Source organism: Penicillium maclennaniae (assembly GCF_028827695.1).
Source record: "Penicillium maclennaniae strain IBT 15551 chromosome Unknown utg000003l:1.0-5670915.0:1.0-5674809.0, whole genome shotgun sequence".
NCBI lineage: Eukaryota > Fungi > Ascomycota > Eurotiomycetes > Eurotiales > Aspergillaceae > Penicillium > Penicillium maclennaniae.
In genome coordinates this window covers 4,583,707-4,606,233 of record NW_026623215.1, presented here as the reverse complement: position 1 = coordinate 4,606,233, position 22,527 = coordinate 4,583,707, and the positions used below count along the sequence as shown (strand labels likewise).

The 22,527-nt window shown below is 50.8% G+C and overlaps 9 protein-coding genes across 9 annotated transcripts; 2 read left to right on the top strand and 7 right to left on the bottom strand.

The window, feature by feature from the left end:
• Positions 1-635: 635 nt before the first annotated feature.
• On the bottom strand, positions 636-1,934 carry N7477_003843 (N-acyl-phosphatidylethanolamine-hydrolyzing phospholipase D; the record flags this gene model as incomplete). The annotated part of the gene is made up of 3 exons (XM_056965506.1): positions 636-1,343; positions 1,401-1,674; positions 1,744-1,934. The coding sequence occupies 3 exons, from the start codon at positions 1,932-1,934 to the stop codon at positions 636-638; spliced, it is 1,173 nt and encodes a 390-aa protein (XP_056825459.1).
• Positions 1,935-3,100: 1,166 nt separating this feature from the next.
• On the bottom strand, positions 3,101-3,988 carry N7477_003842 (efflux pump antibiotic resistance protein; the record flags this gene model as incomplete). Its single annotated transcript, XM_056965505.1, is given in 4 exon segments — positions 3,101-3,487; positions 3,505-3,701; positions 3,776-3,928; positions 3,973-3,988. The coding sequence occupies 4 exon segments, from the start codon at positions 3,986-3,988 to the stop codon at positions 3,101-3,103; spliced, it is 753 nt and encodes a 250-aa protein (XP_056825458.1).
• Positions 3,989-4,033: 45 nt separating this feature from the next.
• N7477_003841 (uncharacterized protein) lies at positions 4,034-4,357 on the bottom strand (the record flags this gene model as incomplete). Its single annotated transcript, XM_056965504.1, has 1 exon — positions 4,034-4,357. The coding sequence occupies one exon, from the start codon at positions 4,355-4,357 to the stop codon at positions 4,034-4,036; it is 324 nt and encodes a 107-aa protein (XP_056825457.1).
• Positions 4,358-4,812: 455 nt separating this feature from the next.
• N7477_003840 (uncharacterized protein) lies at positions 4,813-6,650 on the bottom strand (the record flags this gene model as incomplete). Its single annotated transcript, XM_056965503.1, has 5 exons — positions 4,813-5,825; positions 5,881-6,133; positions 6,193-6,381; positions 6,440-6,470; positions 6,529-6,650. 5 exons carry the CDS (start codon positions 6,648-6,650, stop codon positions 4,813-4,815), a joined length of 1,608 nt encoding a protein of 535 aa, XP_056825456.1.
• Positions 6,651-7,428: 778 nt separating this feature from the next.
• Positions 7,429-9,352, bottom strand: N7477_003839 (GID4/VID24 family protein; the record flags this gene model as incomplete). Its single annotated transcript, XM_056965502.1, has 5 exons — positions 7,429-7,619; positions 7,685-8,230; positions 8,256-8,892; positions 8,945-9,214; positions 9,329-9,352. 5 exons carry the CDS (start codon positions 9,350-9,352, stop codon positions 7,429-7,431), a joined length of 1,668 nt encoding a protein of 555 aa, XP_056825455.1.
• A 728-nt stretch (positions 9,353-10,080) lies between these two features.
• N7477_003838 (mandelate racemase/muconate lactonizing enzyme family protein) lies at positions 10,081-10,440 on the top strand (the record flags this gene model as incomplete). The annotated part of the gene is made up of 1 exon (XM_056965501.1): positions 10,081-10,440. One exon carries the CDS (start codon positions 10,081-10,083, stop codon positions 10,438-10,440), a length of 360 nt encoding a protein of 119 aa, XP_056825454.1.
• Positions 10,441-10,727: 287 nt separating this feature from the next.
• N7477_003837 (uridine-cytidine N-ribohydrolase) lies at positions 10,728-12,093 on the bottom strand (the record flags this gene model as incomplete). The annotated part of the gene is made up of 5 exons (XM_056965500.1): positions 10,728-11,279; positions 11,336-11,652; positions 11,720-11,924; positions 11,978-11,985; positions 12,042-12,093. 5 exons carry the CDS (start codon positions 12,091-12,093, stop codon positions 10,728-10,730), a joined length of 1,134 nt encoding a protein of 377 aa, XP_056825453.1.
• A 254-nt stretch (positions 12,094-12,347) lies between these two features.
• Positions 12,348-15,751, top strand: N7477_003836 (PXA domain-containing protein; the record flags this gene model as incomplete). Its single annotated transcript, XM_056965499.1, is given in 5 exon segments — positions 12,348-12,858; positions 12,946-13,694; positions 13,709-13,753; positions 14,889-15,609; positions 15,654-15,751. 5 exon segments carry the CDS (start codon positions 12,348-12,350, stop codon positions 15,749-15,751), a joined length of 2,124 nt encoding a protein of 707 aa, XP_056825452.1.
• Positions 15,752-16,809: 1,058 nt separating this feature from the next.
• On the bottom strand, positions 16,810-18,534 carry N7477_003835 (DNA-binding domain-containing protein; the record flags this gene model as incomplete). Its single annotated transcript, XM_056965498.1, has 4 exons — positions 16,810-17,953; positions 18,009-18,030; positions 18,095-18,157; positions 18,213-18,534. The coding sequence occupies 4 exons, from the start codon at positions 18,532-18,534 to the stop codon at positions 16,810-16,812; spliced, it is 1,551 nt and encodes a 516-aa protein (XP_056825451.1).
• Positions 18,535-22,527: the final 3,993 nt, after the last annotated feature.

Here is a 22,527-nt window from a genome sequence, read left to right as displayed (position 1 = left end):
GATTCTGTGGTAAAACTAAAAATAGGGCTTATGTATCAGCCATACATATTAGACTTTTGCAGATTCAGACCTGGCACTCAACCGCGGGTGACCCTCCGGGACCCTCCACCTGCACCGCCCCACGGCGGGTGGAGGGTCCCACATCTTGACCCTATGGGTTGGACATCTCTTTGTCCGTCCCCGAGGGTCTATGTGATCAGTATAAATAGTAAAAAACGTGACCTTTTCTAATGAGGTTAGGGTTTCAAGGAAGTAGCCTAATTATAAGATGGGTGATTGATAAGTTCAACAGTAAACTTAGATCAAATCTGCTGGGATGTTACAGAAGGACGGAGTGTATGTTGCGTATCGAACCCTCGCCACACATATGTGAGGTCATTCAATCAAATCAACCAGAGGTGAAGAGGATAGTAGGATTTGCTTTGTCTTGGGAAGGCCGATCCAACCAAGCCACGAAGGTGAAATGTTGGTCGGGTACTACAATTTGCATGTTCACGGCAGAAACTAGACTGTACTCCCTTCTGACTTGTTGCATATTACAGGCACTTTGATTCTGGTGAATTTTGACTTCTCGGGAAAATCTGTGATTGCGATCCAGCAATTATTTAAAGATGAATCCATAAGAAACTTATATCTCAGAACTCCCTACTCTCCCCAATATTGCACACGTCAAATACCCCAGTCTCAGGAAGTCCGCTTTTAGCGAGTGCTTTCCTCAGTAAATGTGGTGGTTCCATCGCATCCTCTTCCGCCACGGCCCAAGTCCCCCAGTGAATTCCAATCGCCTTTTTACATTGAGTATCCTTGAAAATCTCAACGGAGTCATACGGATTCGAGTGCACGGAACTTAGAACATGTCGTGGCTTATACGCTCCTATTGGTATCAGGCCCAGATCAAATGGTCCTCGTAATTCGCCAATTTGTTTGAAAGCAGGACAGACGGCCAGATGAGCGAAATCTGATCCCCAGTCATCAACGTCTTTAGGCAAATGCGGGACCGCGCGATAGCCAGTGTCACCTGCGAAGTACACTGACTTGCCACCTGAAGAAACAGACCAAGAAGCCCACAATGTGGCTGCTTTATCAAAAGGAGTACGCGCAGATGTATGTTGACAAGGGAGGCATGAGATTCTAGCCTCAACAACATCCTCTCTGGTTGATTTGAGCAACTTGAGGTTGACGTCCTCCCACCAGTCGAGCTCGATAGCGTCCTTGATACCGCAGTCTGCGAACCATTTTCTGAGACCCTTTGGGACACAGAATTGGGCCGAAGGGTGAATTTTTCGGATTTCAAGGATAGTGGGATGCGAAAGATGATCGTAATGAGAGTGGCTTATGATAACCTACTCATCATACATATATCAGCGATCAGTGAAAGCAGTAGCGCAAGAATGACTTACACAATCAATGGTCGGAATATCGGAGATGTCGCAGGGCTTGGGTGTGAGCCTTTTATGGCCTATCCAGGAGAACGGAGAACAGCGTTCTTCGAATACGGGATCAAAGAGAAACCGTAGGCCAGATGGGAACTCAACGAAGTAACAGGCATGACCTAGCCATGTTGCACGAAGAGCTTGGCATCCATTTCTAGAAGAGAGGAAGTTTGGTTTGACGACAGGTACAGTTGATGAGGTAGTATCAGGCCTCTGGCTGTCTCCAGAGAAGAATTTGTGCCTATAGGTTCATGTTAGCAATTCAACTTCTGTTGATGTGAATAGAGGGCCGGACTAGGAAAGCACAAACTGGATCATGGCCCTGAATAGTGCTGGAAAAGACAATACGCGAGAGCTTTCCCATGGATTAACAAAGCCCGTCGCTTCCCCGTTACCTCCCTCATCTCTCACCCAGTGGCTTTTATCGCCCGCGCTCTTTGGTATCGCGCTTGATGCGGTTGGCGTACTGAATTTCACGTCGTAATCACTCCCAGAACTCATCCTTTCAAATCTTCGTAACGCGGTGTTCGTTAATTGCCGGGTGCGTTGATTCAAGAATACTGTTCGGAAGCTATTCCACATGTGGCACTTAACAGCAGTTCGTCACGACCTAGCCCTTGGGAAAGTAGGCGTTATAAGAAATGAAAGTGCCTTACTTTATTTCAGAAGGCGGCCAGTTCTAGTCGTTATGGCCAATGAGATATAAAGTAAAGATCAGCAATTAAACGCGCTCAAGCCTCCTCGCAATTTTGTACTAAATGGGGTTTAGTATTAGGCGTACCAACCCTTCGCGCAGATGTAGTCACAGCAACTCCAAAGAGTACGGATGCAAGACAAATGAATGCTTTGCTGCTTATCGTGGATCAACGGGCTCAAGATAGTTTATCGCGAATACGAACGAGCCGGGTTTAGTATTTGATTGTTATGCATTGGTGTGGTTTCGGATACATACGAGTGTCTAGGGGGTACTGATTAGACACTAAGCGACTATAAGTAATCACTAAGCACTCACCAACTAATGAGCATCCACTAACCACTTGCTGGTTATCCACCAAGCATCCGCTAAGCAATCACCGAGAAACCGCTGGGTAACCAGTGAGCCTCCACTAAACACTCATGAAGCACTCACTGGGCATCAGAGATCGGTCACAAGACACGACTAAGCACAACCAATGGGCCTGATTCCGTGATGAGGATGACTCACTAAGCCTAAGCCTGCGCGCTTTCACAGACGCGGCGAATGCTAGATCAGGAAAGCTCCGCTTGGCAGGGAAAATCCAGCTTCTAGACTTCACTTAATGATAACCAAAGTTCTAGTATAGTGTACGGGCAGCAATATGGGCCCAGCGTCCAGAGAAACAGTCACTAGCTTGAATACGCCTTAGCTCTGAGCTTAGCGCTATAGTACCAGATCACCAAAGGGGCAGGAATCCCATGAAGAAGCCCGATCAAACCAATAGTAGTATTCCCCCATCCATACCCAAGAGCTTGGTACATCCGTGGCGCGAACAGAGAGAACAGAAAAGCAGTCAAGCTGCGCAAGAACCGGGTCGCACCGCCCGCACGACTGGTATGCTCAGGGTACGCCTCTGTGACATACGCCTGCAATGGCATACTCAGGATATACATGCCAAGCATGGTAATACATACGCCAATGTCAACCACGTTCAATGCAAGCGATAAGTCGCAGCCCAGCCATAAAAGAATAAACCGAGAGGCACGAGGAGAGCATCGGGGAAGATGGCCGGTGTGCGCAGCTCAGGACTGTGTTCTCCATTGGCACGTGCTTTGAGACGGTGGAAAAGACTGTCCATCAACTTGGCGCAGATCTGGCTGCTGGCTATGTCGCCCAGAGCAGCGGCAATGTAGTGAAGGCCACTGATCTCGATAGACTCCTGGTAATGCTGGGTCCATAGGTCAGAGAGAGTAGACAGAACGATGTACAGAATACTATAAGAGAATACAGAGATCACCGACGCAATTTGGATGATTTGGTGGAAGGTGAGCAGACGGACTGGTCGGATCAGAGCTCTTCCCTGGATTCGGATCGCTAACTTGTGGCCGTGAATACGCTCATCTGCGGGATAGTCTCGCGAATTTCCCGTGTCTTTTCGATCCTCTCTGCTCGTCCTCGAAGAATCAGTGGCTCATGTGTTTCCCAGAAGGAAAAAAATGAGACCACGACCATAACTGCTTGGAAAATTGAAGTCGACCAAAACATCCACCGCCAAGTCGTTCGCTCTGCCATGAACCTACCAATGATAGGACCTGAAGGCGATTTCTCATTATCAGCACTTGCACCTCCAAAATGAAAAGTCCATGAACATCGATTTGAAACAAACCTACAGCTGCGCCCAGCAATGGAATCAACAAATAAACACCAAGGGAGCAACCTCGCTGCTTCGGTCGCCACACGTCGGCCAAAACGCCTTTAGCAAGCGCATTAACCACACTGGCACCAAAGCCCGCAAAGAAACGAGATGTAATCAAGACTCCTTTGTTAGGGGCAAAGCCGCAGACAACGTTTCAAATCAGGAACCAGACATTCGAGGCATGAAGCATCGGCTTCCGACCGTACACCTCCGACAATGACCCTATCACTAGGGGCCCGAATGCCGTCGCCAGAAACGATAGATTGACAAAGCCATGGCGGACTCTGTGACATCCATGCCGAACTCTTTCGCGATTGTCGACAAGGTTGGTGCCATGATGGTCGACACCATGACGCGGTTGAATGTGGCGGAGAGCACGTCGGTAACAGCCCATTTCTGATTACTTCGCCAATCTTTGGGGTTATCTGGATTGAAGGGCTCTGCAGATGCAACTAAGCACGGGTTATCTTGTTTGCTGGCGATTTGGATCGGTTCTAGTTCCACGTCTGAGATTGCGTCGGGATTAGGTTGGGTAGGGCCATTGAAAGTCATGGTTATTGTTCGTTTGGGATGAATCCACTTCAACATGTAACGGAAAGGAGTTGACTGTCAATATTGTTGTAATTGGTTTGACTCGGGGGAATATGTTCCAACTCCGAACCTTAGCCCGAGCAGGGAAGTTACTGGGTCGGTTCCTGCCGCGCTGCCCTGAAGAGACCCCAGCGTGGAAGCTGATTCGGTGGAAGTTTCGAGAGAACGTAGGTGAAGTCGTTCAGTTTAACGTCCGCTCCGATGTTCCGAACCTATCCTGTACATTGACCTACGACATAGATTTACGATACTGGCAAAGGGACGATCCTAGTCTTGGCTAGCTACAAATGCAGGTACGTGTTGACGCCCGTGCCCTTGAGCTTTATTAGGTCCCTAATAGTGGTATCGTTTCAACAGTATAGACGAGGCACGTGCCTTTCTAAATAAATAACTTGCATCTATATATCCACCATACTCTAATCAGTATTGCTATCATAGAAACTGTTTGCAGTCCATCCATTCACCGCCGTATAATCCGCCAACGGCGAAGTGCCCTTCAGCGTCTCATAATGCCTACGAGGCCCACACTCCCTCAATTTGGACTCTTTAACATTGACACACCGGTTCTGCATGATAGCTGCGATATTGCGACCGGCGTCTTGGCCCTCAAACCATGCTCCGTGCAAGAACCCAAAGTAAGTGGGACTGGTGGCCTCGCCTGCGTACCAGAGACGATCGTTGTTTGCGCGCAGGTTCTCGTGCATCTCTAGGGTCGTCGAAGGCGGCCAGTTAGAGTAGCTTCCGTAGGACCAGGGCTCCGTGCTCCAGCGCGGGAAGAGGAAGGAGGTTGGCTCGGGGATGTTCTTGTCAGGCCACATCTTGCGGAGGACCTCCATGATCTCGGCTTTGGTTCTTTCGTCGCCTTGGCGTTCAGCGCGCCAGGAGAATTCGTTGGTCACCGTTACGAACATGATATTCGAGTTAGGGAGGAATTCTGGCATCGAAAGGGATTGGAAGATTGGGTACCAGCCGCGAGTAGTCGGGTCGGCGTAGAGGAAGTACTGAGTATCTGTAGGCCAAAAGGTCTCGTTGAATTGCATGAAGATCTTAGTGTATGTGCCCATCGTGAACTTCTGAATGGCTTCTTGTTTCCAGTCTGGGAGCTTTGGGGTGAATTTGACGGCATCGTTCTGCAGGACACCGAGGGAGAAGGTGCAGATGGCGTATGCTGCACTGACACAGCTGCCATCACTGTTGTGGATGGTGACGCCATCTTCGGAATATTCGATCTCTTCGACTTGGGTGTTGAGATTCAGGCGCGGGTCATTCTTTTTCAAAAATGTGGATGCCATTTCCTTGATGAGGATGTTAAAGCCACGCTGGTCGGTGACGAAGTTATCGTGGTCGCTGAATGTGTTTGAAGTCAAATTGTCTCCTGCACAGCCAAACACGAGAGAGCTTTCCAGCGGAGTGAAGTTATCTTCAAAGTCTATGATAAATAGATTAGCAAACAGTAAGCCCTGCGCTGTAGAAGTATAGCCCACCCCATTTCCACCAGTCCACAGCCTGAGCCTCCATGTCATGCTTCTTCGGATTCCATCCAGCTAGCGCCAGACCACTCTGAGCAGACTGATCCTGCAGGTTCTGGGACAGGATTTCACCAGCCCTCATGTTGGCAATATCATAGGCATCATCATACTTCTCGAGCAGATGGCTATAGTCCTTATAGCCATGCTCGTTGTAAGTGGAGATGTTATCATAATCTGAGTAGTGAGTTTTCAGATGATACTTCTGGGCCTGTGCGACAAATTGTGTTAGAAATCATTGCACAACGCATGAACACACTCAACACCTACCAAGGTCCAAATAGGGTTCTGGGGCCCGCCCGGGTTTCCTAGGCCCTGAACCCAGTTGGCACCCATCTCAATGGTATATGGCTTGCCATCTTGATCCTCGCCGAAAGGAACGTGCCATGCGCGACCACCGATAGTATCTCGATACTCGAGAATGGCAAAGTCATGGACCGAGGCATTATGCAACGCTTGCTATTAAATAGTAAGATCACGGCCAATGCACATAGCCCTAGAGCACACGACCACTTACAGCGGTGGAAATACCAGCCATTCCACCTCCCCTGCGTGTCGTCAGGTCCGAACTATAGAGCACACCTTCTTCATTGAACCAATACTCACAGAATAGCAACAGTTGTCTTCTTGCATTGCCCCTCCGCAGCCTTCGGGGAGGGAGGCACGGCCATAACAGGCTGAACAGCCCCAGCCAAGGCCGCCAAGAAAGAGAGTCGGTGCAGATGCATTACGTCGAAAAAGTGATCCCTAAGGGAGAGACTAAGAATGTAGGAGCTACGACCCTCATTAAATACTGTGAGATCTGCATAACTTACAAGAATCAGATTGTGCAGCCATGATCGATAAGCGAAAAAGGCCAAGAGGCAACATCGGCATCGAGGTGATCGACAGGGTCATTGTAACCTCTGCAGCATCTAAATCCCAAGGCGTTCCGCGATCGGGTAGGTACAACCGGCGTGGAGCTCAGTTTGCTTATCGCGGGAAATCTGGGAAATGCATGTGTCCACTATGACGAGTGTAATTTAATTGTGGTGAGGATGTTTACTGGGGAGAAGGGCCTTTTATCCTCGCATCCTCGGATTGTGAAATGTTGATTGTGATTGGGACTCGGTGGCAACCGAAACGCAACTTCATACACGCGTGCCAAGAATTCTTTAGCTCCACGCGTCAATTATAATGGCCTTGCACCAGCTAAGTGCGGAAAAAAATTGGTAAGTGGCTGTTCATAGATACCTAGAAAAGATATAAACCAACCGATGAACCAGGAGTATCCGTGGCTCCCTAAAAATGTACAAATGAGTTGAATAGATAATGAACTCCGCCCAGCTATGCATGATAAAAACCAATTGATCTGATGGAATGCCACGCCGAAGATTACCCAAATGCCAAGATGAGGCGCAAACCTTCTGCGCACAGGGCCCACACGGGTTGGGGACCGGAAGCAACTTTGACGCCGATATACAGGGAAACAAGAAGAGGCTTTTTCTGTACACAAATCGCTTACGACTACCGGAAAGTGTAGGAAGGACGAACCATCTTCACAGTTTCCGGTTTAAGTGACAGTTGCTGATAGGGCGAGCTGCCGGGATCGTAATAGAGCCCCTCAACCTGACCGTCATCACGACGGAGAGAAATATAGTAAAACCCGGAGATGGTGAGACCCTGACGCGAGTCGGTGGGGGTGATGAAGCACCGTTCTGGAATAGTGTCAGTGAAAACGCGGGGAGGATTGATGAACGTGCTGCTTTGGGCGTGGACTTACCCTTCCAACGCATCAAGATCCACCCTTTGGCCAGTTTCTCGGTGATCCATTTCCTGCTGACGAGATTCTTGGAAATCTCGGTATCTGTGAGATCTTTGAAAGGCTGCAATTCTCGCCAGTATGTGCTGTCGATATCTGCGTCCGCTTTAAAATTCTTTGTCTCCAATGTGTGCTTATTGAAATCGATGATTTCACCTTCCAGGAATGTCACGATGTGCGCATCATGGGTGGGTGATGTCTTGTCGGGAATGTTGTAGGCCTCCATGGTACCCGACAGAGTCATGTCATCGTAGTTGATGTTGTGAATAGTGACTTTGACAGGCCAATTCTCGTCCCGTGTACTTGCCAGGTATCGTCGCCTGGAGCTGGTATGTACGCTGATACGTGCGCTACTATCGCTGCTGTTGACAATCACGGGTTCACTGGGGCCATGGGGCACTTGAAACCCGCTGGGAGAGTACCGGGCCAGTGGCATTCGCTGCCCGTTGACAACCAGAAAAAATTGCTCCAGGTCGGAGCCAGGAGCAGCTCGCTGGCGGTGCGATGCTATTAGTGTCAAGAATAAAGTCACTGTCCTTCCATGAAAAGTTGTCTAATGATATGAATCCGGTTGCGGCGGCCGAGCTGATACTCTCCTCGAAGGAGTTTGAGTAGCGGAGTCGATCGAGATAGTTGATAGTGTTTTTCAACATGGAGTCCACAGAACCTGCTGAGTGAAGTTGGCGATGTGCAGCAGCTCGAGCCCGCAAGTCGCTGTGGGTGAGAACGCGCTGGGAGTCGCCCCGACTGGAGGGACGGTATCGATATGCCCTGGACGAGGACGAGCCACTAGTTCGCTCGCTTTCTTCGGCGTTATCACTTGAACGAGTATACCGATCCAGCAGATAACTCTCCAGGGTTCTATTCCGCGGTAACCTGGGCTGTGGCCTCATAGACTGCAACAGGGCTTCCATGGTCGGGATAGGCGAATTCCGAGACCGAGTGCTTCCTTCCATCGGTTCATCTCCATTTATGATCGGCGGCGTGCGACCGGTGGGCAAGGATTCACGTGCTCGAGTTGACGATACGTTATGGGATGAGTATCCGTGAGGAAACGGTTGGAGTTGTAGTTGGTCGTCCTCCGACTCTTCAGGGCGCCGGGTGTCTTCATCTTCGTCATCGGAGCCGGGGGGCCCAGCCATACAGGGACCGGGGATTCGTTCGGCGGCCTTCGTAGTTCGGCATGTTGTGTGAGTGGGGAGGATCGCGCTGGTGACGAACGATAGGGATGCGACGGTTGATTTCAACGGAAAGGCGAAGATCAGGGTCGTCGAGGTCCATGCGATCCCATGGATCCTCGTCTTCCATGGGCTGATGTGATTGATAGCGCCGACGGCGGTGTCGGCTGAGTGATGGTAATAGGGGATTGTAGAGAAGGGAGCGAGAGCGGAGAAAGTTCACATTCTCGTCATGAGCGTTATCGATTTCCGCAGAGCCGGAGGCAAAGGATCTCGATTGATCAGACGCAGGCGATAAGGCAGGAGTTCCGTGCTAGAACAAAAAGCATTAGTTCGCGCGAAAAAGGTCAGACGACCAGGAGATCGGGGATTGAAGACCCGGAGACCGGGACAGAACAAGAGAACAAGCGACCAGGTCTTCACGCACAGAAGCCGAGTTGGGAGGTGGCATCCTCAAAGGGTCACAAAATCGCAGGAAGGCGCTCAGATCGAGGCATGCGAACACAACTCAAAAGAGTGAGAAGGCGTTAGAGATCAGATCTTCAATCGGGAGCCGAGGCGAATCTTGAAGGGGCGGATCCTGGATTCTGGATCCTTGAACGGGGGTGTGGAGAAAGCCCGACATGACGTTTTCCCTATAACCGGGCTGATTTCTCTTTCAACCACTATTTCTCTACGACAGTGAGCTAGTAATGGAAAGGGACAAGCACGATCGACTCCATTCGTCACAGCCCAGGCCTTCTTTTCTTCTCCTGCAGGGAAGTTCTTGCACTAACACTCAACACTAACCGGCTTCAGGTACATCGGTCCAGCCAGAATCATCCGAGCGTCCAGTCCATACCTAGAGGATTCGAGGACATGAGGACCACATCAGCCTCTGAATCTACACTACACTTCATGCACTACATCTCGGGGAGTGCTGGAGGCGACATTCCCGGACTACGTCCCGAAAGCCCCTGTGCACCAGTGACAGCAGCCCTCGCGCTGTTTGTTTCGTCAATTCGTGTGTCTATTGCCAATCCTTGATGAATTACTCCGACTGTCTCGGTCATTGCTGCGTCCGACTGAAATGACGGATTTCTTGCCCTTCCTCTTCGTGGAGGCATGCAAAGTCTCGAAACTTGAGAGCAATAAAAATGATTAGGATCAAGAGCATCGTGAGCACACTTGGCAAATGGCATGGCGCCTGGCATCTATCGTGGTGGATTACTTTTCATATTTGCTATCTCTAGTAACGACATTGCTCTCTACAATTTGAGGGGCCGCCGTCCTAGTGCTACAGTCTACGAGCTATTGTGTGCAAGCTCTCCAATCGCCTTGACTGGCGGTGACCACACTGGAGACTTTGAAGCTGTTGGTCAAGCCCGTTTGACACAAGGCTTCAAAGCTAGTGTAATGAATGCCACCGAGGATGTCAAGTGGCTCGACTCTTCCAGTATCGTGATCGAAGACTTGAAGAAGCCGCTCAATGATTCCAGCGGGGCCAAGTCAAAGACCTTTGACGAAAGGTTTGTTTTTGTTCCAAGATCCCAAGGCTAGGGCATCCTGTCGCAGGTTTTCAATCATTTTTATTTTTATTTCTCACAACTTGTGCCTCGCAACATGATCTATTACTGCGAATGTATCGGAGTGCCAAGCCACCTGGACATTTCCGTCGAGCATCACGACGGTTGCTTCCGACCTGTAACCTGGCTATGGTCAAAGTAGAAAAGCACCTTGGAAGCATATTCTTCAGCGAAAGCGCTTCCAAATGATGTGTGCTTCTAGCCCAAGCACCTCGGATCCCGGAATCTAGCAGAGTCTATTATAATGAAGGATCCATGTGCTCAAGCTTGTTTGGCACGGGCTGCATTGCAGTCATCAGCCAATTGAACACAATCGCTGATCAAGGTCCAGAATGCCTCCACATCGACACTCCTGGGAATAGCTACACCAGGCCCGTCGAGCGGTGCAGCGATGGAGCGTCCCAGCTGACCAGTCGTGGAGACATCCGTACCGTGGTCGCCATCCGTAACGATACTAAGAGCAAATCGCTCCCCACCCTTATCATCGAAGTAGATTGTCTGATCAGGGTGAGCCTTTGCAAATGTAGGGTTCAAATTGGACAAGACCACAGCAACGGCAAGCGGATCATGGAGCGGAGGACCAGCCGTAAGCCCAAAGACCTCTTCATATGTGCCCGCAAAGAAGATGAGCAAAGCATGCAGAATCCGGCGAACGACCGTTGGTTCCTTTGACGCGTCTCTAGCACCGTAGAGGATTCGGTTTTGCACTTCTTTCGATGCGAAGACTTGATGCGTAAGATCCAAAGCAGCAATGGTAGTCTTGGGTGCAACGATAGGGTTGCTGAAAATTGACTGCGCGGCTTCGGGATCGCACTTCAAATAAAGCTGGTTAGATCTGTTCGAGGTCAATGTTTCCGGGCAATACAAACATAAAAATTGAACTCGGCCCAAGGTGTTGTATTCCCGATGCGTGATTTTTCGCCGGGCAGTTTGCTCATTGGAGCATCTGTAAAGCCGTCCCCAATGGCCCCGCCCATAATGCTCAGACCTTGAATATGCTCCGCAACTTCGGGGAATGTTGCAAAAAGCAGGGCAACATTGGTCAAAGTTCCTGTCGCAACCACCCAAGAGGTCCCTTTGGGCTGTGCTAAAAGAGCATCCCGCATAGCTAGGATTGGATTCACATCTCTGACCACAGGTCTGTAGACCTGGGGGAGAAGGTCGGTGCCATCGAGGCCAGTTTCACCTTTTGAATTTCAGTCAAATGTCACTGCTTCCTGAATAACCACGAGATTTGTGGTGAGAATTCTAACCATGTATATCCGGAGCATATAGAGCAGGTCGTGAGAAAGGTTTCCCGCTTCCAGGATAGACGGGAACCTCCGGTCTGCCGATGGCTTCTAATATGCTTCCGGCATTGTTGGTTGTATTATCTAAGGAAGCATTTCCATGGACGGTTGTAATTCCAAGGAGGTTTAATGATGGATGGTGAGCCGCAATTAAAATAGCAAAAGCGTCCTAAGTCAAGTCTTAGTACCTCTCGACTCTTGATAAGAGTATCAAACTCGTACATCATGACCTACATCAAGTTAGAAAATTATGTATAGGCTCGAGGGATAACAATAGAGAGCGCACCAGGATCACAGTCCAGCCACACAGGAGTAGGTGTTGTATTAGGAGCCAACATTGTGAGAGTGTGATGAACAAGACACCGGGAAAACAGGAGAGTCCGGTTAACAAGGCATTGGAGTATCCCCGCATCGCGATAAGCCCCTTATCTATGCCCTAAGCCCTACATTCCCAATCGGGTGGTCCCATGTCATCAACTTCGCGGTCAACGCGACAGTTCCTTTGTTGAACGAACTGGAAAGGGTGAATCCCTTGACCTGTGCGCTCCCAATAACATTCACTCCTGCTGAGTCTCTGCTCTCTTGTGATGCCATGACCGAGTCTCTTCGCCCCGGCTTGCAGCCGGTGTCTCACCTGAAGGCAGGGCCGACCACATCAAGCTCCAGATCAACCGCGCTGCCTTCTCCAACCAAACACTTCATTTCACGACCTTCCTCACGACTTCGCATGCAAAAGTCTTCCACTCGAGATGATCCACTTGATACGACAAGCGAAAAGGCCACCCAAGCCCTGATCCGACGCGTCCTTTGTCCTTCGACAAGCAGCCACGGCGCATCTTCTCCACAGCCTTTGGAAGAGCTACTACCCCCTCTCACGAGCTCTAATGACGTTGACCGTCAACTATACGCCCTACTCGCTTTAATAATTAAGGACTTCGTCTACTCTTGGTATTCGAAGATCACCCCGGACCAAGCCTTCGTCAACGAGGTTCTACATGTCGTTGCACACTGCACCCGAGCTCTGGAACAACGCCTGCGCCAAACTGATGTTGCACAGCTGGCCTTGGATGAAGTCCCGGCTTTGGTGGAAGCACATATACGTTGTAAGACCCGACTGCCTCATTTTTTTTTTCCCGGCGGCTAGAGTCCGAGTGGTATGGAGAGCACTGGCTAACTAACAGGGAAATCAGCATACAGATTAGCCAAAAAGAACTCTGATCTTTCCGGACTCTCAACGTCACATCGTACACTTTACCACGAACTCAACCCTCACCCTGGCCTATCGCCTGTCCCGGATTCTCATGATCCTGATACAATCACCGCGCAGAGTGAAAATGAAGCTGCGTACCGCAAGCTACTTGCCAGCGGCGTCTTAGCAGTCCTTCTGCCCACTGAAGATCTAGAGAACAGCAGTCTGCGCACGCTGGTGGGGGACATTCTTTCAGATCTGATACTGGGGAACCAAGTGTCCGGCAGAATGTGCCAAGGGATGTTCTTCTGGGAGGTCATCACCAAACTTGCTACTCTAGCGAAAGAGCGTAAAGAGGGAGTCAAGAAAGCAGAAACCACGAGTGATACTCCACCGAGTCAATTAGAGCGATTCGGCCTACTTGGAAAAGACGACTCGACAACCCATCAGCCTTCCCAGTCGCAACTCACCGTCTGGATATGGAACATTCTACAAAGCGTCTATCTTGGTTACGTTGCGTTGCGTTTCATTGCAACGGCCTTGTTCCGGGTCGCATCGAATCCCAGGCCGGAGCCCTCGCACGGAGCTGGTGTTTCATTTCCCGCTGCAACGCCAGGCTCCAAGAAGGAGGGTGTCGAGTCGTCGTCATACGGCATCACAGGTAAGCGCCCGGTCGTCGACTACCGCCCTTTCTCGATGGCATCCACTCTACTTGACATATCGCAACGGATGCCGTGGTTTTTTGGGCTAGTATCTCTTCCCAGCACCTGATCCTGGCAGGACCCGGTAGAGTCGGTGACACGGACGGAGTCTTTGACAGGTGAGTCCCTTTCATATCTTTGAAGCGTTCTTACCTACGGGCTCGGGCCTCCTGAGACCGCATGAACTCTCGACTGTGGAGAAACGGTGCGATCTCCGAATCGCAATCTAGAGGTCAAGTGTCACTGGTGCGAGTTATGGTGAGACGAGGAAGCGTCTTGCTCGCATGCCGCATCGATCACTTGATCACCGTGGTACACGCGTTATATCATGGCATTGCCCGGGAATATTACGAGTACGGTCATCTTACGGGACCCGTCATACGTACGGTCATTACAGTTATGTTGACGGGTCGATTCTGGCCCCAGATTGGCTGCCCAACTTGGTCCGAGCGAGGAGCAGGAGCAGGGAAGTCGAAGCAGGGGTCTTTTGTGTCGTTTTCTAGCTGATAGCGCCGGGACCCGGCCCTTTCCGTGCCGTGTCTCTTTTGGTCAACTCATGTCATCGACACTTCACCAGAGTGAGAAGAAGACAAACGCAAAAAAAAACTAAGGCCAAAGAAAGAGAGCCTTTGGTCCAATGTGTGCAAGGCTGCCGAACCAAATATCAAACTCTACCAGGCAAATCGCGCACGAGCAGAAAGTCTTCTGATGCCGATCCATGATGACCATGCCCTTTTGGGCACTTGCATGAAAGAAGAAAAAAGCTCTCGCTGAGACTGGAGATTTACCACCGGGGTCCTATCAGCAAAATTCCTGGAAGCGAAATTTGGATTCGCATTCGCATTTTGACCGAGGTTGGCGCATGATGCCGGCTTCTGTGCGCCAGGCACCGCTGGGATGTTACCCGCCTCGAGAGGGGAAATGCAATGAACGCAGGGCTAGGGCCCGCCCCATTCATTCTCTTGAAGGAGTAACATCCTTGTTGCACCAATAGCTGGCCCAAGCTCCTCGCTATCCACATCTGGGCCGATCGCGCCCCTCTTGGCTCTCCACTTCCGGCCCTAAATTGGTGAAAGGGAAAGCTCTTGTCGAAAGGTCAAAGAAAGATAGCAAAACGTTGCCGGGAAGCTCCACAGTCGAGGGATTTTCGCCTCTATATTTCCCCTTTGCTATTCGCTCAGTCTATCCGATGTCAATGATTTGAGATCTTGCTGACTCCACAGATTCCTCCGAGAGACCATAGAGGAGTACGTCCTACCCCCCCACTTTGTTGCCCAACCTTCTTCTCGCATCAAGGTCAGCCCTCTTCCCGGCCAATGCCCGCCCATCATCCCTGGGAGCGCCCGTGACCACTGGAGCCCTAGCTTCGACTCCGCAGATATCCGTGCAGTCTCCACCCAGTGGGAAAGCTCTTGCCAGTGCAACCATTCTGGAAGAAGCCCGGGCCCCCGTGGGTGCTAGCGACGCAAGTGGTAAGAGTAGTACCGCAAGTAATAGCATCACCGGTGGCGGTGATCAGCCGTCCCCGTTGTCAGATCCATCTCTTGAGACGATCAGCTCCAATGCCGCCCCGGGCTCGGAGCAAAGCTTCCGCTCCACGGAGATCGCCTCTATCAAGCGGCGATGTGCAGCCAGCCTACTCGCCGTCATCTCGCCCAGCGTCGCACGAACCTTTTTCGGCTTGGATCCGAGCTGCGGCAGTGATCGTACCTGCAGCGCCGCCACTGGAATTTCGCCTTCCCTCACCATGACCTCGCCCCCACCCTTATCGAACGAAAAGGCCGTGGGCCACTCGGGATCTTCATTTCGAGCTGAACAGTCCCAGTCCACGTCGACGTCACAGCCTTCAGCTGCAGTAATTTGCGGCAATGGCGCTGATGGGCGCGTGGCCGGAGTTGATGCCGAAGTCGATCCGGACGAGAGTACCTCCTTCAGACCATCGAAAATGATCTACCAGATCTGTGGTCTGACGAGTATTGCAACAAACACCTTGTCTACTCCATAATAGAGACCGTGCTGGCCAAGGTCCTTCCCGAAATGGCAGAGCGCGGTGTTGCTGAGCTGATGGAAGATCGTGGGGTGGCCCCCGTACCTAGCGGTTTCTAAAGAACTTAGAATGAGGGCGTTCCTGCAGGATATATCTAACTTTCCATGATGATAACTTTAATGACAAATACCTTGGCTACGAAGTAAATATCCTATCAGACTTATCTAAGTTTCTTCTTAGATTTGGCAGACTTGACGTAGAGAAAATAGTGTTTGCAAGACACAGAAGAAAATATACTGTAAGACCAAATTTCTTTTCTCTCGCCGAAAACAATACCCGGAGTAGTCTATACTCCATTGACTAGTAGGGAAGCAAAGCAGAATGACAGAAAAGCTGAGCCCGTATACAAAGGCCCCAGCCTATTATGTTCTTTCCGCGCGAGCGGGCCCAGTTTAAAGACACTGAATAAGAACCGAGAGATGAACGAGAGCGAGGAGTGAAAGGAAGAAAAAAAAACCAAATAAGAAGAAAAACCCCCAACATACAAGCAAAGGGATGAGAAGAGTGCATAATAAGAACAAGGATTGTGTGGGTATGCGGACGTTAATCAAGATTCAAAAACAAAAAGGAAAGCAAAAACCGAACAAGTCACAAGTCAACTCCACAGACCGACCCTCAAGGCCGATGATCCCATTCCCCGTCCCAAGTTCGTGCTATACCCTCATTCCGCGAGTGTCGCCGGGACACTTGACGATTTCGGGCCCAGTCATATGCGTATACCATTGTCGAGATTCGAGAACCCGAGCGTCAAAAAACAAAAAAAGAAATAAAAATTGAAAATTGAAAACAAAAGATTCGAGGTCGCCCTCTGATATGGTGTATGTTGGTATTTGGTTTTGGAGTGTCGCCGCTTGAATTGGGAAATGGTGACTGGTCGTACAGATACGATGGGAAAAAGAAAATAAATGAAAATGGAGAATGAACAATAGAAAGTGGAAAACAAAAATACAGTACCGCCCAGGTGAGAAACGAGACATAACGATAAAGGGGGAATCACAAAATTGCAAGATGAAAAAGGTAATGAAAGCGTTCAGTGCAGGGCATGGTGCAGAGGGGGAAAAAAGGAGAGATGAATAAGGGGATTTAACGCAAATTATCTCTGTCGAGATTGGGGGTATCAACCTAGGTTGTGAATACTCCTCTTCTTGCTTACGCGCGGAACATCGTCGTGCTCGTCGATCCGAGTCAGACCTCCTAGCAGCGTACTCTGGTGGCTCTTGGCTAACTCGAGACGTTCCATGAGTTTGCCGATGGAGATGAATTCTTGAGCTTCGAGACCAGCCGGTTGGTGCTGGAAGTAGGTCATGACAAGTTCGAGGGCACTTCGGACTTCATCCTGAGTCGGGGAATTAGGAGTGCCTCCTGCGCTGATGGGTGAGGTGGTCGTAGACTTGGAGACCGATGGAGGTGGCTGCATGGAGGTGGTTTTGATCTCTGGATTGCTGCGGTTGCGTTTGATGACGGTCGGCGGGTGAACGCCCTTGATGGTGCGAGCTTGGTGGTCGTCCATTTCTAGCGGTGACTCTAAGATGGCGACACCGAGGTGGGCATCGCCTTCGGTCTTGGTGCATTGCGAGTCCATCGACTCGTCTGCAGTAAGTAGGTTTGGGTCGATGGGGATCCCCAGGGTGAACGTTTGACTGCGTGGTCGGCTCATATTGTGTCCAGTTGGCAGGCGTGCTTGACTGGTCGGCGTGAATGGGCTGTCAGAGACCATTGTTGATGTCGGACTGGTCATTCCCGTCGATGTGTCCAGCGCGGTGGTGCTTTTGGGATGCCCGTGTTGATAGCCTCCCGTCAGATCCGGCACTGCATCTGCCTCCTTCTTGATGTGGTGGCTTTGACCGGGAGATAGAGGTGAGGCAAGTCCATTCGGAGGGGAGCAAGGCGAGTGGCTAGCTGATGAAGCACAGTCGGTGTTGATGCGAGTTGGGCTATTTGAGCCGCTTCTGATGCCGGTGGAGCCCTTCCGAACCTTTGCGCCGAGAAGACCGTTTTTCTGTTTGAATTTCTCGAGCCAGCTGGCTGTCAATACCTTCTCTTTGCCTTCAGGACAGCCACAGTTGCTAGCAAAAAACAGGGCTTTCTCCCGGATCATCTCGTCGTTCAAGGGTTGTCCAAGGCGCTGGTAGTTCCTCGCCCAGTTGACTAGGGCTTTTTCGATATCAGGGACCCGACCCTTTGTGCGCTTGATGGGCGACCGACCTCCATCGTCAGGGTTGAGATACTTTTCCTTCTGGCGCAGGACCTTGGAAACCGTACTAAAAGGATACGTTAGGACATATGACGGGAAGTTTTGCCCAAGTTCGTGGTTACCTTCGTTCGACTCCAAATAGCGCTGAGGCACACTAAGTCAATATACTTCCAATGAAAAATAGCCTGCTGGGTATATTTTGCCTTACCTCCGATGTCAGTCTGTTTGGCAGTCTTGTTCTCTTCGTGGTATAGACACATGTTTCGACGGTCTTCATCGGTCAGCGTCCTTCGGGGGGTAGAGCCACCGGTAGACGACTTTCGGACCGGCATCGGGGCCGAGGGCGAAACGGAAGTCGGGACAGACGCAGGTGGCATACCATTTTCGTGAAATGGGGATTGGTTGGTAAGCATGCTGGGCCACGAATGCGAGGGCATGGGTAGTGGCATCGAGGCGTAAGGCGGGGGGGATTGACATGTTGTACGGACCGTCCACCGCCATCATCGACGGATGGTAGTCAAACCCGCTATATTCGGGCATGGGCGGCGAATGTTGCGGTGAGGTGAATGCGCCCAGCTCTACCCAGGGCGAATGTGGGAATTCGCCTTCATGACGGGATTCGGTTTCCATGGTGGATGAGTCCTCCATTGGATTATAGCAGGTACCTAGGGACTCGATAGGCCCGAGCGGGACAAAGTCCAGGTATACTCGAGGATTTCGTTCAAGAGAACAATGCGACGGTTTGTTAGAGGTGAGACAATGGGGGATGATGCATGTTCCACCGCACCGAGACCACGAATATAAGCAAGAAGAGAAAACAAAAAAAAGAAAACAAAAAGCAAAGACCGGTTTTTGACAATCGAAGTCGAGTGACAAGCAACAAGTGGGCTCAGTGGGTGACAAGCTCCCTAGGAAGGGTACCTGGGGAAGGGAAGAGTATACGATATGCAAGAAGTGATCGAAGGGGAGCACGCATGCGGGTAAGGCCCCAGAGTTAAATGGGAAAATCAGGGCCACCGACACACGGCGATCTAAACCGCGTGGATTGACAGAACGAGTTGAATCTCGATTGCAACTGGCACGAGAAGGGCTCAGTCCGGAGAAAACCATGATAACCTTCTGCTTCCAGGGGGGGGGTCCCTCTAATCCCGGCCTTGATTGGTTCGTATACTCGAAAAAGCCGGCGAGGGAATGAACGGGAGCAGTTTCTTTTTTTGGAGAAAAAAATATAATAATTTCAGATTTACGCAGAGCAATCATTCGATAAACACCCCAGTCCATGGAGGGGAAGCCGGCGTATGGTTGGTCCAAAGCGCGATATATTGCGGCAGGGGTTGCATTTCATCAGGCCCCGATGGTCGTGTCCTGGTATTACCCAGGCACTGTACCGTATCGAAAGCCTTCGTTCTGTAGGCAAACGCGGGATTTCGATTTGCTTCTGGGGGGTAGTAAGATACGATAAGTAGACACTCGTTATTGTCTGCTATTTGCTTTTTTTGTTTTCCAGTCTCTTTTTCCTTTCCACTAAATCATCATTTGCCATATCACTTTGCTCGCAGTCTGGGTAGATTACTCCAACCCATTCTCTCGCATGGGGTATAGTTTTGCGAGCATTGGGTACCCAAAGAAGTGACCCCTTGGTAGCTGGGATGGACCGGTCCTTCCGCGTACCATGGTTCAGCTGTGTTTGGTTTCGGTACTTTCACTAGGGCGACGTTCACGGTCCGTTTTGACGGCTGTCGGACGCTTCAGCATGACAGGTGGGCAAGAGCAATCGCCTTGAAAAAATTTGGTCCAAGACCACTGAAGCAGAGTCGATCATCCGGCGCACCGAACAGGCAGGAGTTCACTCTCGAGAGGCAACGAGAATAGGGTCTAAGAAAAATGATTTGCTGGGGGCTGTAGAGCGGATCGATAACCCGCTGAACTTAAAGATCGCATGACATCCGTGGTGTAGGTCTGGAGCCGATCAAGTGGACCGAAAGCCTCTGAGCAATTGCGGCGGTGCTGACAATAGCTTCATCGCCTCCTCCATATTTAGATGCTCCAACGGTCCATTTACCAAAGCGGCCAAAGAGAGCATGGCATCCATGTTCTGGCCCATCTCCGTGTGATGTCGCAAGGGGGACTGGGCTGAAGGAGGGCACGGTGCACCGCCTCGTGAAGATGCGAATAAGAAGACCGAGGGCCCGATCTTCGTCATGACTGGCCTCCGAATCAAACGCAAAAAGTAGATGGCCTCTACCCCAACTGGGCGAGGGGGGCGGAGGGACTATTGCCACATTGAGGCAGATGGATTGTTGAAGGAGGTGCCGATCTCCCTCGTTGAGTCGAGTTGCGACGACAGGACCCGGCTAAAAGACAAATGAAGCGCCGCATGGATGCAGTCCATCTGGACGAATAGCTCCCGACGATTCGCTCATCCATGAATACCAAGAATACAAGGGCCGAACATGGAGCCCGAGGCTGGCCCTATCACCGGACGGAAAGGGAGTCTGGGCGAAGAGGGGAACTCCTTTAGTCGCCCCAATGGTGCGATCATGCTTTTTCTTTCGGCGCTAATTCAGCCCTTACTCGACCCACTGCGGTCCTCGCCGGGCCGGAAACCTTCAGTAAGCAATGTAGCCTGATTGTGTGCAGAAGAGCCGACTCATGGAAAAATCGGGGGAGCCAGAGGGGGTGCGGAGGGGAACCAAAAATCGGATTCGGGGCTCCGTCCTCACCGACTATAGCAGTGCGCATTATCAACCCGGATTCCTAGGTTCCAGGTTTTGTAGGCCGTCCTGCATTCAACATGACCATACGACAAGCAATTATGATCATGGTGAGTATTGTCACGATGATGGAAAAAGACCCCCCCGCTTGTTCGACCAAAACCACGAGGTATTGCATGTAACATTGGACCACGGACTGGACCTTCATTTCTTAACGAGCGAATGAAGGACTGAATCCGAGGGGCCCAGTCGACGGCACAGCAAGCCAAGGTCTGACAAATAATGCATCCAAATGCTACTCCAGAGGATGTTTGATGGTCAGGGGCGTGAAATCAACCACGCCGCTGACGGTCCTGATTCGACCGGTGCCAATCTTCCTGCTTGAAGCCGTCGATTTTATTGCGACTTTTGCACCAGTCAGATCGCGCATGACAGATAAAAAAAAAAAGGAACCAAGTTCGCCCATTATTTCCCTTCCGGGTGAGGTTGGTTGCAATCGCTCCCGAACAGCGCAGATGCGTCAATTGTAAAGTTGACGCCATCCAGTCTTTAATCTTCAATACTTCTCTTCGTCAGGAGGAGGAGGAGTTCTTACAGCTGATTGCTATTAAGCCAGCGACAGCCTTTCTGCCCTTCTTCGACTATCGTCTCCCGGGAGATCTATACTCCGTATGTGGTTTTGACTTTGGTAACGAGACCGGCGTTCCCCTCTCTGCGAATTCGGAGAAGAGGAAGGAATCAGTCTAGACCGGTCAGGATCAAAACTTGCTGGTATCCTATGGGCACCTCGTGCTTCCATGGCTGCTTCTTCCTGCTTGATCTCATCCACATTGTACTGAATTCGTGGAGTTTCGCCCGCGTTGGGTGACAATATCCGGGAGTACATGCGTAATCCCTGTTCAACTCAGGAACGGGAAGCTGAGGGAGGGGTAGACAAGGATAGCAGCAGGGTTGATGGTTGCACTCAGTCAGGTACCGATCGACATGAATATTCCAATGGTGCACGAGACGAAGTTTTCCTTGCAATCTCGGCCGGTTTTTCTACGGCTCTGTCGATCGAAGGATACGAAGTGGGGATGAGGCACGAACCGGCCCTAATCAGCATTGTGGAATGTCTCATGTATCCCATGGCTTTCTAGTTTTCGGGAACACAAAACGTGCCCATGACTCCGGGGGAGAGTATTGCATCCCCGCCTAATGCAATGCAATGCGCCGAGGGTGCCCGACGGATCCCACGAGAGGGGCATGTACAGACTCGGTGCCGTGACAGTCACCTGATGACTTGAATTCTCAGAATCCTCAGCATCATGAAGGGTTCAGGACAGTGATCCTAGCGATCTAGTATCTGCCCACGGACCAGATCGTGAACAGGTCTAGGCGAGATCGGCGATGGTGTGTGGGAGGTCTCCACTTGCCTTCAGCGTTTCCGAGATGTGAAATGATTTGAATAATCATCCTCCTCATACCATTGGATCTAAATAATTCGCAGACCTAGTCCATGCCTGTGGTGCCACCCGCATCCCAGTGGATGCCCCCAATACATCCAGATCCCGGGTGTGGAGAGCAAGCTGATCAGATTATGATTGTCAACCGAACCGAGATTCACCGCTTGTTGACATCGAGCATCTGAGCTTTCCTCCAGTCTTCGCTATAGCTTGCCCAAATTGCCTTGTAATTCTTCATGTTTTTTTTTTTCATTTTTCAAGGATTTCCCCCTCCCAGTTGATCCTGCGGGAACGAACGTGCAGATCCGAGCTCGAGCACCGAGCTGCAACGGTACTTTTGGTAGACGATACGAATTTTGGTACCGACCGTGGACACGGACATCAAGAAAACGTGCGCCTGAGTTGACTGATCATATTCGCTTCGCCCCGACGGCTCCATACCCTATCGGATGGGGCCATCATCATCGGAATCATTAGCCCTG